The sequence below is a fragment of the Strongyloides ratti genome, scaffold srae_chrx_scaffold0000004 (genome assembly GCF_001040885.1).
Source record: "Strongyloides ratti genome assembly S_ratti_ED321, scaffold srae_chrx_scaffold0000004".
NCBI lineage: Eukaryota > Metazoa > Nematoda > Chromadorea > Rhabditida > Strongyloididae > Strongyloides > Strongyloides ratti.
This window is the reverse complement of record NW_020171512.1, coordinates 595,470-608,288: the sequence shown is the minus strand read 5'-3', so window position 1 is coordinate 608,288 and position 12,819 is coordinate 595,470. Positions and strand designations below refer to the sequence as shown.

Here is a 12,819-nt window from a genome sequence, read left to right as displayed (position 1 = left end):
TTAATAATAAATTGATAATATTTTATATAGTTAGTAATAATTTAAATAAATTATTATTTATGAAATTCTATAAATCATATATAATATTCTTTCTTTTTGTATTTCAATTGAATATATTATTTAACAATAAAAATTTGAAATAAAAAATATAATAATAATATAAAAAAAAAAACAATAAAATAGTTAATAAAACTAAAATGATAATTAAAAAAATCTGTTTTTTTTTTAATATATATATATATATATAAATAAAATAGGTCTTATATCATTCGCCAACTGTCATATATGTAATGTTTTTACAACCTTATGGATTATATTCATGGTAAGTTTAATAACATTTAAACTATGAATGATCATATATAAATGGTAAATATATATATCAAACTGCCATTTGAATCTAAGCTTCTGTTACTTTTTAGTATGGACAGATTTGTTTCTTTATTTAACAATAGACAAATCAAATTTCCCATCATCATTAAATAGAAGAGGGTGATTGGACTATAAAAGATACATGTAAATGTCAACGTTTAATGAGATGCGAAATAAGAAATTTTATTTATGTATATAATAAAGAAGAGGAAGTATGGTTTGATACTTTTAAATGTCTTTATTTTATTAAAAAGTTATTTAAAAAGATAAAATGTTATTTTTTTTTTATATCATACATTAAAATTAATTTTTTTTAATATACATTACAATCATCATTAATAAAAGGTAATACTTTAAGTGTTAAATACCATTAATATATGTTCTATTTTTTTCTATATCCTTGACAAATCAGACAATTAAAACTTTTAGAAAAAAAAAAAATTAAAGTGTTCTTTTATAATTTATATAAAAGTTTAAATGTATTAAATTTATAAATCTTTTTTTTTTTCAACTAAAAATTTTAGTATCATGCTGTTAAAATTAATTTTTATACATAAAATATTATAAGAATTAGATTATTTAATCTTATAATGAATTAATTCTATCCATAGTAAAATGAATCATTTTACTAATTAGTTATTATTTTAAAGAAATTTAACATTTTTTTTATTATATATTTGAGACATTTTTATTAATTCTAAAATTACTATTTAATTTATGTCTAATATTACTTAATATCATATCTTATTTGAAAAGAAGTATTGATACTATTTACATGATTTAATTAATAGCTAATGACTCATTAATATCATCATTTTTAGAAATATTAACAATAATTTATTATAACTATAGATTGATCATATTAAATTATTATTTAACAATGATACTCCTTATTTAAATTTTTATTAAATAATAACAATAATTTATATTTATATAATTAAATTTATTTTAATAATTAAAAGTTATTTTGTTATATATTATTTTATAAAAAAAAAATTATTTTATAAAAATATCTTTTATTTTAATTTAGAAAAACTATAATATTATTTGTTTAATTTTGTTAAACAATATAATTACAGTATTTAAATATTTTATCACATTTAACTTAAAAGATGCTTTATTTAATGAGGTTAAATACAAATAACGTTACAGTATATATTTGTATTTTAATGAAATACTACATATATTATAACATTTTTAAACATTTTAATTGTTTGTCTAAAATAAACTTTTATTAGTATTAGACTACCAAACAATATTTTTATTTATACATTTTTTTATATTAAAAGAACACTATTTTTGATAACATTAACATGTTATAATTAATTTTAATTATATCTATTTGTATTCTTTTAATTTCTCACTTTTGTGTCGTAAAAAAAGTATAATAAAATTGTGATCATACACATTAAATGATGAGTAGGTTATTTCATCAGTTCTTGGATTCTTTTTATTCATTATTAAATTTTATTGAGGCAAAAATTTTATTACAAATATAATAGTATATTTTACAAATGTATCATCTTTAAATCTTTAGAGAATTTTAATTTTTCAAAACTTTTACTTTTTATAATACTTTATATTATTATAAAAAAGATATATATTTAATTATGAGAAAAAAGAATTATTATAAGAGATGTTTATTATAGTATTAGTCCAATTGTTTTGTAACATTATTTTTTTTTATTCACCACGCCTTATTTAAGAATGTTGTTTTAACAATATATTATAAAAAAACACTACAATGATTGATAACTTTTCTTATTTTTAAATATGTTATATTTTATTTTTTTTTATATCAATTGATTATTAGCATAATATATAAAAAAATGTAAAATTATTATATAAAATAAACTTTAGATATAATATTTCAAAAAATAAAAAATTTATTATATTTCTTAATAATTTTTACGTTCTTTTTAAGTATAATATATAAAGCAGTTAAATTTGATATTTATTACAAAAGTATAATATCAATTTATATTAAATTATTTTGAATTGATTTATAGGTAATAAAAATGATTAATTTTTTTTTGTTATTATATGGTTTATAATTTTAATACAATATTAAATTATTTTGTAATACATAAAATAAATTATATATAAATTTAATAATATTAAAATTATAAGATTCTTCTTATTTTACCGAATTATACATATATTATGCTTTTAAATATATTTGTTAAAAAAAAAAAAGTCTTTTAATAATAAGATAGATGTATAAAGAATATAATGTTTAGAACTCTAAAAGGTTCTCATCTTTAGTTGTGCCGATACTTACCTCAATTATATGACCAATCATATTTAACCAATCATCTTTTACTATTCATCCCTCCCTCAAACTTTGTTATACTTTTTAAATGTTACATGCATTTCTAAAGTTTTCATTATTATTTACAACATTTTCAACAATCAAATAGCATAAACAATATATTTTCTTGGTTAAAAATTATATCTATTCAAACTTAACAATTAAAAATCTCTATATATATTTCTTATATTGAATATTTATATAAAAAATATTACAATTTTTTTTAATTTTAAGTAATATATATTTAATTATATTACCTATATTTTTTATTTTACTAATAAAAGATTTTTAATTTTTTTTTTTAAATTTATTTAAATTTTTCTAGTTTCTAAATTATTATATTAATATCTAATTTTTATAATATTTAAATTATTTAATACATTTGTTGTACTAAAAAATATTATTTTTTTTTGTAGAAAATTTATCATGTCAACAGTTGAGGAAAACTATGATATGTCTACTGTTTCACTTGATGATGTCAAAATTGAATTATCAAAAATTGCAATTGCAAAGTAAGTTTATTGAAAAAGAATTTTTTTTCAATTAGATATTTACAATTTTAAATTCTTTTATATATACAAAAAAAAATTTATTTGTAATTTAACTATGTAAATAGAATATTTTGTACTTTCTAATAATACTTAAAAAAAAAAGAGGAAAAAAAAGACTAAGAATTTTTATTAAGATTAGATAACAACATTAGCAAAGTAATAACATTTGATATTAAATATTTTGATAAAATATTTTAAGTTATCTTGATAGTCTAAAAATTACTTTTTAATGTCATCTTCTTTAGTTCCAATTTGTCATTTACAATGACTCACTAAAATATGTTATGAGATAATATTATTTATTCAAAAATTTCTACATGACTAATCATTTATAATAAAAATACTTTATTTGTATAAGTTAAAAAAACAAAAAATATAAATTGATTAATCAATTCTCTTGTGATTAATATTTATTTTATTTCTATTCACTAATAATTGAAAACATTTCTTCTTTTTTATCTTGCCCTCATGTCATATTTAATGACCCTATACCATAACTTTTATATTTATTTTTACACCACATAAATGAATTTCTCCAATATAACATGTCAATAAATTAAATAACTAAAACTTTTATTTTCGGTATTCTTTGACTTTTAAATAGTCTATACTTTAGAATTAAAAGTTATTGGTCAAATTTGTGAAAATATATTATTCCCATGTAAAAATAACAATAAGAAGAATATGTAATATATTTATTTTGTTACTTTTGATTAATATTTTATAAAATTTTACAATACAATAAAAAAAAAATTTATATATACATAATATTAAAAGATAAATTACATATTTTTATTTATAAAATAAATTTTTAGAAAAGCAATTGAAGATTTTGGTCTTAAACGTTCAGAATTATTAGGTGAATATGAAGAATATCAAAGAGCAGGAGATTTCTTTAGTGAAACACAAGTAACATTAGAAGCAATCTTAAAAGAAAAACAGGAACAAGAAGATATACTTCGTCAAATAAATAATGACAAAGAATCATTAGAAAAGGTACTTTTAGAAATAAAAACAGATAGAAAAACACTTGAATTGAAATTATCACAAAAATATTCAGAGGTATTTAAACTTTTAGAAAATGCTAATAAACTTGGGTTAGAATCTGGTTGTATAAAAGAGACTGATGTTATTCCTATAACATCACTTCCTTCTGGATTAAATGAATTTAAATTAAAAATTAAAGAAGAAGAATCAGAGAACGTTAATTCTAATATTACACCACCTAATAGCAACTCAACTTCAACACCAAATATAACCCAAGGACAGTTACCAAATCCATTTTTAACACCATTTAAATTACCAAATATAATGTTTAATTTTGATCCATCTTCATATCTAATGAGTAATAATTCAGCACCACAATTTCAAACACCGATGCAAAATTTAGGATTAGGAAATGGGTTACCAAGTGCTTTAAATAATGCTGCTAGATTTCATTCAAATATAAGAATGATGACTCCTGGTATGCACTCTATTGGAAAAGATAATAGCCATCAATCACCACCGATGAAGACATGTCAATCTTGTTTACAACAAATTCATCGTAATGCTCCTATATGTCCTATGTGTAAAAGTAAAAGTAGATCAAAAAATCCAAAAAAACCTAAAAGAAAAGGTGAATAAAAAAATTTTAAAAAATGTAATATTTTATTTTGAAAAAAAATAATTATCAAATTAAGCTTTAACATTTGTATGCTGTTCAATTTTACAAGATTATAATCTTTTTTTTTTAAATTAAATAATCAAATATTCATGAAGTGGTCACAACAATTATCTTTTATATTGATCATACTCAACAATTTAATTTTTATTAAATGTTTTCTTTTAATTTGTCATCATTTGTATGATTTTTTTTTGTATTATTTTAGTGTTATCATTATTTTTTTTATTGTAAAGCTATTAAAATATACTGCAATATTTTGGAGCAATAAAACACATTTTAATTTATCATTTTATTTCTTTAATTAAAATTATTTACTTACATGATGGTCCACTAATCTTTAAAGAATCTTTAAAAGTATTGACAACTTAGAAAATTTATTTATGTCGGTATACTTGAAAGTAACATGTTAAAAATGTTTTAGCACATTAAATAGTATATCAAGGAATTATATAAATTTAAACTATATCAGTTATTTAAGTGTTATCACTATTTATAAAATTTAGAATTTATAACTGATTAAATTTTCACTAAAAGATATATTCTGTCTTATTTGATAACCACAAAAATGTAAATTATTATGTACATTAAAGGTAATATATCTGTATAAATAAAGGTGTTTAGTAGAAATTTTGATTACTTACTTAAGTACAGTTTATTCATTCATAACATCTTATCATTATTTTGGTTTGTATATGAAAATTTATTATTTCATATAACATTACATACCCGCATTGAAGTTTCTTATTTAATACATTTTTAATATTAAATATATAACTTATCATTTTAATCATTATATTATTTCATTAAGACGTAGATTACCGTAAGAATAAAAATTTAACGTTAACCTTTTATCCATTTTTCTATGATTTTTATACCTGTTATCAAAATTTATTATCTATATATTCTTTTTATTGTAGAATATTGTTTTAATAGAAAGTATGATTATAAAGTTATTCATTTATTAATAGAAATATTTAATTGTTTCTTTTATACATTATATGCAATATAATTTTTTTTTCATTATATATATACCATTTATTTTTAAACATTGTAATATTTTTTCTTTATTATACCATTAAATATGATCATAATTAGAAAAGGCATTCAAATTTAATCTGATTTGAATAATCATCATTCTATCTTTACTTTGTTTGCCTCACTAAAAATCACATTTTATTTACATTACCAAATATTATTAAAGTAAATATTTAAAATTTAATACTTTTCACGTCTTATTTTACTATAACCTTTTAATATTACTTCTACCAATTTTTTTTTATTATTTTTTATTCTTCATATTTATTTTAGAAAATGGCATCTCATATTAAAATAAATAACGATCCAAAATACAAGATTGTTAAAAATATTCAACAACAATTAGAAGAAAAATTTTATCCTCAACTTTTATCACTTACTAGTGCAGGAGAGAAATGGTTAAAAACAATTGAAGGTTAGATTTTTTTTTTGTGTTAATAAAATAATAAATGTTATTATTAATAAATTCTACTCTTTTTTTAGAAATGAATACTGCAACTAAAGGTTATCTATCAACACTCAATGAATTTTCTAAAACTAGCCCAGATAATTGTGATGATGCAAAAATCTCATCTAATCAAACAAAAGAAATTGCAAGAAATTTTGATCTTGTTTTAAAAGAATACACTGAAAGCGTATGTTATTATTTATTATTTTTTTATTATATTTATATTAATTTTTTTTTAATATATAGATTGAGTGTATCAAAAAATTTGTTTCTAAACTTCAAGCACAATCTAAGAGAGAAAAAGGTCATATAGCAACAATGAAAGAAACATTTGATCAACAGGTTAAAAAAAAGAATGCTTTATTGAAGAAGAAAAAAATTACTAATGATGATGTTCAAGAATTTTTAGATGCATCATTAGAAGATCATAGAAATATTGCAAGAATAAGATATGAATTTGTAAAAAGATTTAACAAAGAAATAACAGTAAAGCAATGTGAATTTTATAAAAATGCTATACAACTTATTGATCCTAGTTGTACAAATACAAGACACAATACATTATCAAAAGAAGATAAGGTTGCTATAAAAAATGAAAGTAATAAAGAAGATGAAAATCTTGATAAACAATTAATGGATGCTGCAGAAGAAATTAAAAATATAGTTCAGGAGGAACATAATAATAACGTTATTAATATTCAAGAAATAAATACAACTGATACTGAAAGTATACCTTCACATGTAAATTCAACTTTATGTCAACTTTATCATGAAGAACTTCCTGAAATGCCTTTTACTAAAGATTCAACTTCTTTAAAAAGTCATTCTACAGTTATTGAAGATTTTAAATCTACTCCAATTGTTAATGAAAAGAAAGAAATTAAAATTACTCATGATTATGAAAATAATATTTCAAAGCAAAAAGATGTTGTTGAGGAATTTGAAAGAAAAATAAAAGAATCTAAGCAAACAAATTCTTCACCAATAAACCCAAAAATAACAACAAAATCAAAAAAAGATATTGAGAAAGAAACAACAGAACATCATCATTCACATCATCATATATCATCTTACCTACCAATACATAAAGAAACACATGTAAAACATCATAGTACATCATATGCTGAAAGAGATATGTATCAAGATAGAATTCCAATTCCTGCACCTGATTATGATAATCAACCTATACCAATTTTTAAATATAATACATGGGAGTATGGAAATTTAGTTGTAGCTAAAATATATTATTCACCACGATCAAGAGCTGAATTAGGACTAGAAGCAGGAAAGAAATATTTCTTTATGAAAGGTGGTAATCGTGGATGGATATTTTGTCGTGATCTTGATACATCAAGAAGTGGTTGGTGCCCAAGCGACTTTGTAGACCTTTTTCAACGATAGAAGAACAATTTTTTTGTTTTTATCTTAATAAATTTAGTAAAAAGATATATCTTAATTTTTTAAGTTTTTTCATGCTCGTAAAAATATTTTTTTTTAATGAATAATTTACTATATAAAAAATAATAATAATTTATTTTTATTGTTAATTAATTTATGTAAAAAAAAAAATTTGTAATAAGGCACAGGAATAATTTGCAAAATTCACCTATATAATATGGATTAATTAAAAATTATTTCTCAGTCCTTTCATGTAAACTCCCCAATATATTAAATTAAAAAATGTAAAAACAGCAGGAAATAGTATTCTAGATAATAAATCTAATTGTTCACAATTGATTTTATTTGTAATTTTTTTCTATAAATTATTAATTATAAAATTAAAATTTTTTTGTATGATATAAAATTTACCTTTTTTTTCTTTGTTACATTATTCATTTTACATATTTTTTCATCATTTCGTGTAACATATCCAACAATTGCTAATTCAACAAGTGAAGCAAATACAAAACCAATTCCTGATAACATCCAAACATCTATTGCTTTAACATAATTAACTCTAGGTAAATTTCTAATAACATTACCAAATTGAAATGTTATTGCTAATAATGCATTTACACCAATCATTGTTCTTGCAGGTATAGCTTTTGGTCCTAAATAAAATGGAATCCAACTAATAAAAACTGTCATGTATGTGGGAATATATCCTTGTAGTAAATACCACCCGTATCGTCTTCTAAACATGAAAGACACCGTCAATTCATCCCAATTCCCAGCCGCATATTGTTTTGTTATTGCGACATGATTAAAATGAACCAAATCAAAATCAGGAAGTGTTATATTTTTTGATAAAGAAACAGGGACTTCTGGATGCCATACCATATGAACTTCTTTTTGATTATAATTATATGATTCAAAAGTTAAATAACAAGAAATTGAATCAAGAGGAAAGTGTCTTAAGTCTACTTCACATGGTCCTCTACTTTTAATTCTCCAATTTGACCAAAGAGATCCTAAATTAAAAATAAAGTTATTTTACTAAATGAAAATTATTTGAATGTTAAAATTAAATTTAAAGTACATATTTTTTTTAAAAATATTTTTTTTTAAATCTATACTTTTTTAAGTATTCGTAATTTTTTTTAAAAAAAAACATACCATTAGGGAATACCATTAAAAAAACATTTCGAAATGGAGAACTATGAATTTCTGCACTTTTTGTATTAATAAAACATGTATTTGGAATCCATATTTCATCCCACATATTATAATCAAATGTTAAATTTCCTTTACAAGGTCTCATATAATCATATTGTAAAGCGGGATCTTCCCAATATTCATTAACATATAAATCTATAAAATATAATTAAATATATAAATAAATTATTAAAAATTTTACATACCTATTTCAAAATCTTCTGACATTTCTGAAACTGATGTTACTTCTTGAATCCAAAGTTCAATTTTAACAGTTACAGGAAATGATGGTAATTGATGACGATTATAATGTTGCGATGTATCCATTAATAAATGATCTATTATATCTGTTTCATTAGAACAATATTTGTAATCATCATATTGGCATAAAATATCAATCAATTTCCATATTAAAATATATAAAAAAAATTTAAATTGTAATTTTTTCATTGTAATTTGAATAGAATATAAATATTAAAATATATATTTATATATATATATATATATGTATATTATGATATTAGAAAATTTATATAAAACTATATTATTTGAATTAATTTGTTTTAAACAATAGAAATATATTAAATTTTTGTTTGTTATTTTCAATAAGTAACAATTTTAAAGCTTTTCAATAGTTATTCTCTAAAAAAGTAATTCGATACTTTTTTTTCCTTTAAAATTTTGAAAAACGTTAAAAACACGATGAAAGAATGACTGGTTGTACAATTATTAAGCCTTCAAATATATTTTCAAATCATAATTTTATTATTTTTTTCTTTTCTAAAATTTTAATAAATTGAAGAATAGAAGATAAAAAAAAATATATAAATAATATATTAATAAGAAAACTTTACAAATTTTCCAATAAACATAGACAATTTAAATATTAAAAGAAAGAAAAATATTTATAATGTGACAATTTTTTTATTCCTAAATTTGATGTTCCTTGGGACAATGTTAAACATTATTTTTTTACAAATAAATATATATATAAATAATAGATATAAAGTTAAAAATTATATGTATATATATATATATATGAGGAAAAAGTATTAGTAATATATTGAAAAATTCTTAATATATATGATTTTTAAATTCATAATAGATATAGCTAGTAACAAATGAAGTTACAAAGAAATTAAATATAATTGTTGTTTGTTAAAGTTAATTTATTGTAGTATATTTTATTATCTATCTTTTCAAAAAGTTTTTAACAGTAATATAAATTTTAGGATGCTCCTCTTAATAAAATGTATTTAAAGTTAATTTAACTTCAAAATGGAACTATTAAATAAAGTTTCTAAATTTAAGTTATAGAAAATATTTTAAAATATTATAAAAGATTTAATATTGAATATTTGGTCAAAATAAATTAAATCAAAAATATTGGAGTAAAAGTAAAATAATTTTTTTTTTTAAAATTTCTTAAATATAATTTTTAAAAATATTGTAAAATGTGACAATTCAAGTGATAATATTCTGTTAATTTATATCTATTATTTAAAGAAAGTTTTCTAGTTCCTGTTTTATCATATTATTTATTCATTAAATAATTGTTTAAAAGTTTGTTAATCTTTAAAACATAAAAATTTATTATTTAAATTTATTATAATTAATTTTATATAACATTAATTTTAAAAATAATTATAATAGTAAATAGTGTATTAACACAAGATTATATTTGTTTATTCATCATTTAATGGATATAAAATAAGAAAAATATAAATTTATATTTTTAGATAAAATGCTTTATACTAATTGTTTTATTTAGGATATTGTATAATTGCATTACTTTAAAATGTATATATTTAAAGTCATTCAAAATGTTGGTTATTTATAAAAAAAAAGAAATTTTACTTACTAAAAAAAAATAAATAAATAAATAGAGACTTCAGGGACATAAAAATATATATTTTTAAATAAAAAAAAAATAGAATAGTTTATAAAAAGCAATAAAATGAAAGCATAATAATTTTTTACGTTTTCCATTGAGATTTTTCGTTATCACAAGTCTTCTTTCCTTTCCACCATTTATTAATATCATGGTAAATTTTTTTCTTTGGATTTTGAGCAAAAATACATAATCTACACCAAAATTGTGTATCAATAAATTTTCCATCATTTATCCATTCAAAATATTTAAGATATTCAGAAGGATTGTCATCCAAAAATTTAAGATATCTAAAAATAATAAAATTATTAATTAAATAGATATAAACTTACAATGACAATTGTTTAGCATTTTTAAAATCATTAACATGAATAAATGAATTTTTTGGAGCAATATTTTCATAATATTTTTTAGATGGTCCTAAAACAATTGGTATAACATAATTTTGTAAAGCATTAATAAAAAATTTTTCAGTTACATATTCTTTACAATTTCCATTTTCAAATGCTAAATAATATTTATATTTATTTTTTAATATTTTATAACCATCAGATCTATTAATTGTTTTATCACCACATTTACCATATATATCAACTGGATAATATTTTCCTATTTGATAAGTATAATTAAGTCTAAAATTTTTTGTAAAGCAATTTGATACAAACATAGCTATTCGATTCTCTTTATTCTTCAATTTAATTGTTAGTTCTTTTTTTTGTATATATCTTTTAGTATATTTATTCTTTTTATTTATATATTTATCATTGTTATTTGTTACAAATTTACCATATGGAACAACAATATCGGAATCCCAACGATAACTAGATGTATAATTGATTAAATTATTAAATTTACTCAAATTTTCTGTATTTTCTGGATTTTCAAATAATTTTAATACCCATATTTGATTGATAAACCTTTTATTATGTAACTTTGTTAATGTAACATCATCTATTTCATCAGGTGCGAATATAATATAATTTGATTTATTTAAAAAATCTTTTGAATTTGTTATAAAACAGTTTTTGTAAGGGCAATTGCTTTGAAAAAAAGGACCACTACCATTGTTTGTATTTGTATGATCATAAAATAATATTGTTCTTTCAAAACTTTTATTAGGTATAAAATTTAATTGTTCCAATACACGATCGGTGTTTGCATTTGTATTAAAATTTCCATCAAATATATTATCCAAATCAATTTTAGATGATTTTATATAATAAATTAATATATTCAATTGTATTAAATAAAAAAATAGTAAAATAGTAAATATTATTAATAAAAATATTATATAAATAATATATATATTATATAATTTAAAGATTTTTTTAATATTTTTATTTATAATAGAAATAATTAGTTTTGTTAAAATCATAATTAATAAATAAAAAAAAATTTATATATCTATAAATAATAATAAATTTATAATAATTTTAATATATATATATATTAGTAATATATTATTAAGAATAGAAATTTAAAGACAAATAAAAATAAGATTATACTTGATATAAAATTTGAATAAATTATTTGGAAATAATTATAAATTTAAATAAATCTTATTGTTACAATAATAAATTGAGGATGTTAAATGTAAACAGAAAATATATTAATACTTAAAAGTAATCATACTCTTTTATATTAAACTCATATCAAATTCGGCAATTTAAAAAGAATAACTTTTTAAAATCTGTCATAGTCATTAAAAATAGTGTATATTGTAATAAAGGTTTTACTGACAAAAATCAAAATATGAGGACAAATGTGTTGACAAATAATTAATGAACTCATTAAAGGATATCTGAATTACATATATATATATATAAAAGAAACAATGATATAAAATTTTGATTTAATATTGGCAATTTAATTTTAATTTAATTATTTGTATAAAGTTACAATGATTCACATTTAATTGTATAATATTACAAAGTTTAAATTTAAATTAATTTA

The 12,819-nt window shown here is 18.8% G+C and overlaps 4 protein-coding genes across 4 annotated transcripts; 2 read left to right on the top strand and 2 right to left on the bottom strand.

The window, feature by feature from the left end:
* Positions 1 to 3,106: 3,106 nt before the first annotated feature.
* Positions 3,107 to 4,857, top strand: SRAE_X000214500 (Zinc finger, RING/FYVE/PHD-type domain and Zinc finger, C4H2-type family-containing protein; the record flags this gene model as incomplete). Its single annotated transcript, XM_024644462.1, has 2 exons — positions 3,107 to 3,192; positions 4,047 to 4,857. 2 exons carry the CDS (start codon positions 3,107 to 3,109, stop codon positions 4,855 to 4,857), a joined length of 897 nt encoding a protein of 298 aa, XP_024499616.1.
* A 1,351-nt stretch (positions 4,858 to 6,208) lies between these two features.
* SRAE_X000214400 (SH3 domain-containing protein) lies at positions 6,209 to 7,781 on the top strand (the record flags this gene model as incomplete). Its single annotated transcript, XM_024644451.1, has 3 exons — positions 6,209 to 6,347; positions 6,416 to 6,567; positions 6,627 to 7,781. 3 exons carry the CDS (start codon positions 6,209 to 6,211, stop codon positions 7,779 to 7,781), a joined length of 1,446 nt encoding a protein of 481 aa, XP_024499615.1.
* Positions 7,782 to 8,004: 223 nt separating this feature from the next.
* Positions 8,005 to 9,302, bottom strand: SRAE_X000214300 (Gamma-aminobutyric acid A receptor/Glycine receptor alpha family and Neurotransmitter-gated ion-channel transmembrane domain and Neurotransmitter-gated ion-channel family and Neurotransmitter-gated ion-channel ligand-binding domain-containing protein; the record flags this gene model as incomplete). The annotated part of the gene is made up of 4 exons (XM_024644440.1): positions 8,005 to 8,136; positions 8,190 to 8,791; positions 8,937 to 9,131; positions 9,182 to 9,302. 4 exons carry the CDS (start codon positions 9,300 to 9,302, stop codon positions 8,005 to 8,007), a joined length of 1,050 nt encoding a protein of 349 aa, XP_024499614.1.
* Positions 9,303 to 10,951: 1,649 nt separating this feature from the next.
* SRAE_X000214200 (Glycoprotein 3-alpha-L-fucosyltransferase A) lies at positions 10,952 to 11,533 on the bottom strand (the record flags this gene model as incomplete). The annotated part of the gene is made up of 2 exons (XM_024644429.1): positions 10,952 to 11,156; positions 11,199 to 11,533. The coding sequence occupies 2 exons, from the start codon at positions 11,531 to 11,533 to the stop codon at positions 10,952 to 10,954; spliced, it is 540 nt and encodes a 179-aa protein (XP_024499613.1).
* Between the last annotated feature and the right edge of the window lie 1,286 nt (positions 11,534 to 12,819).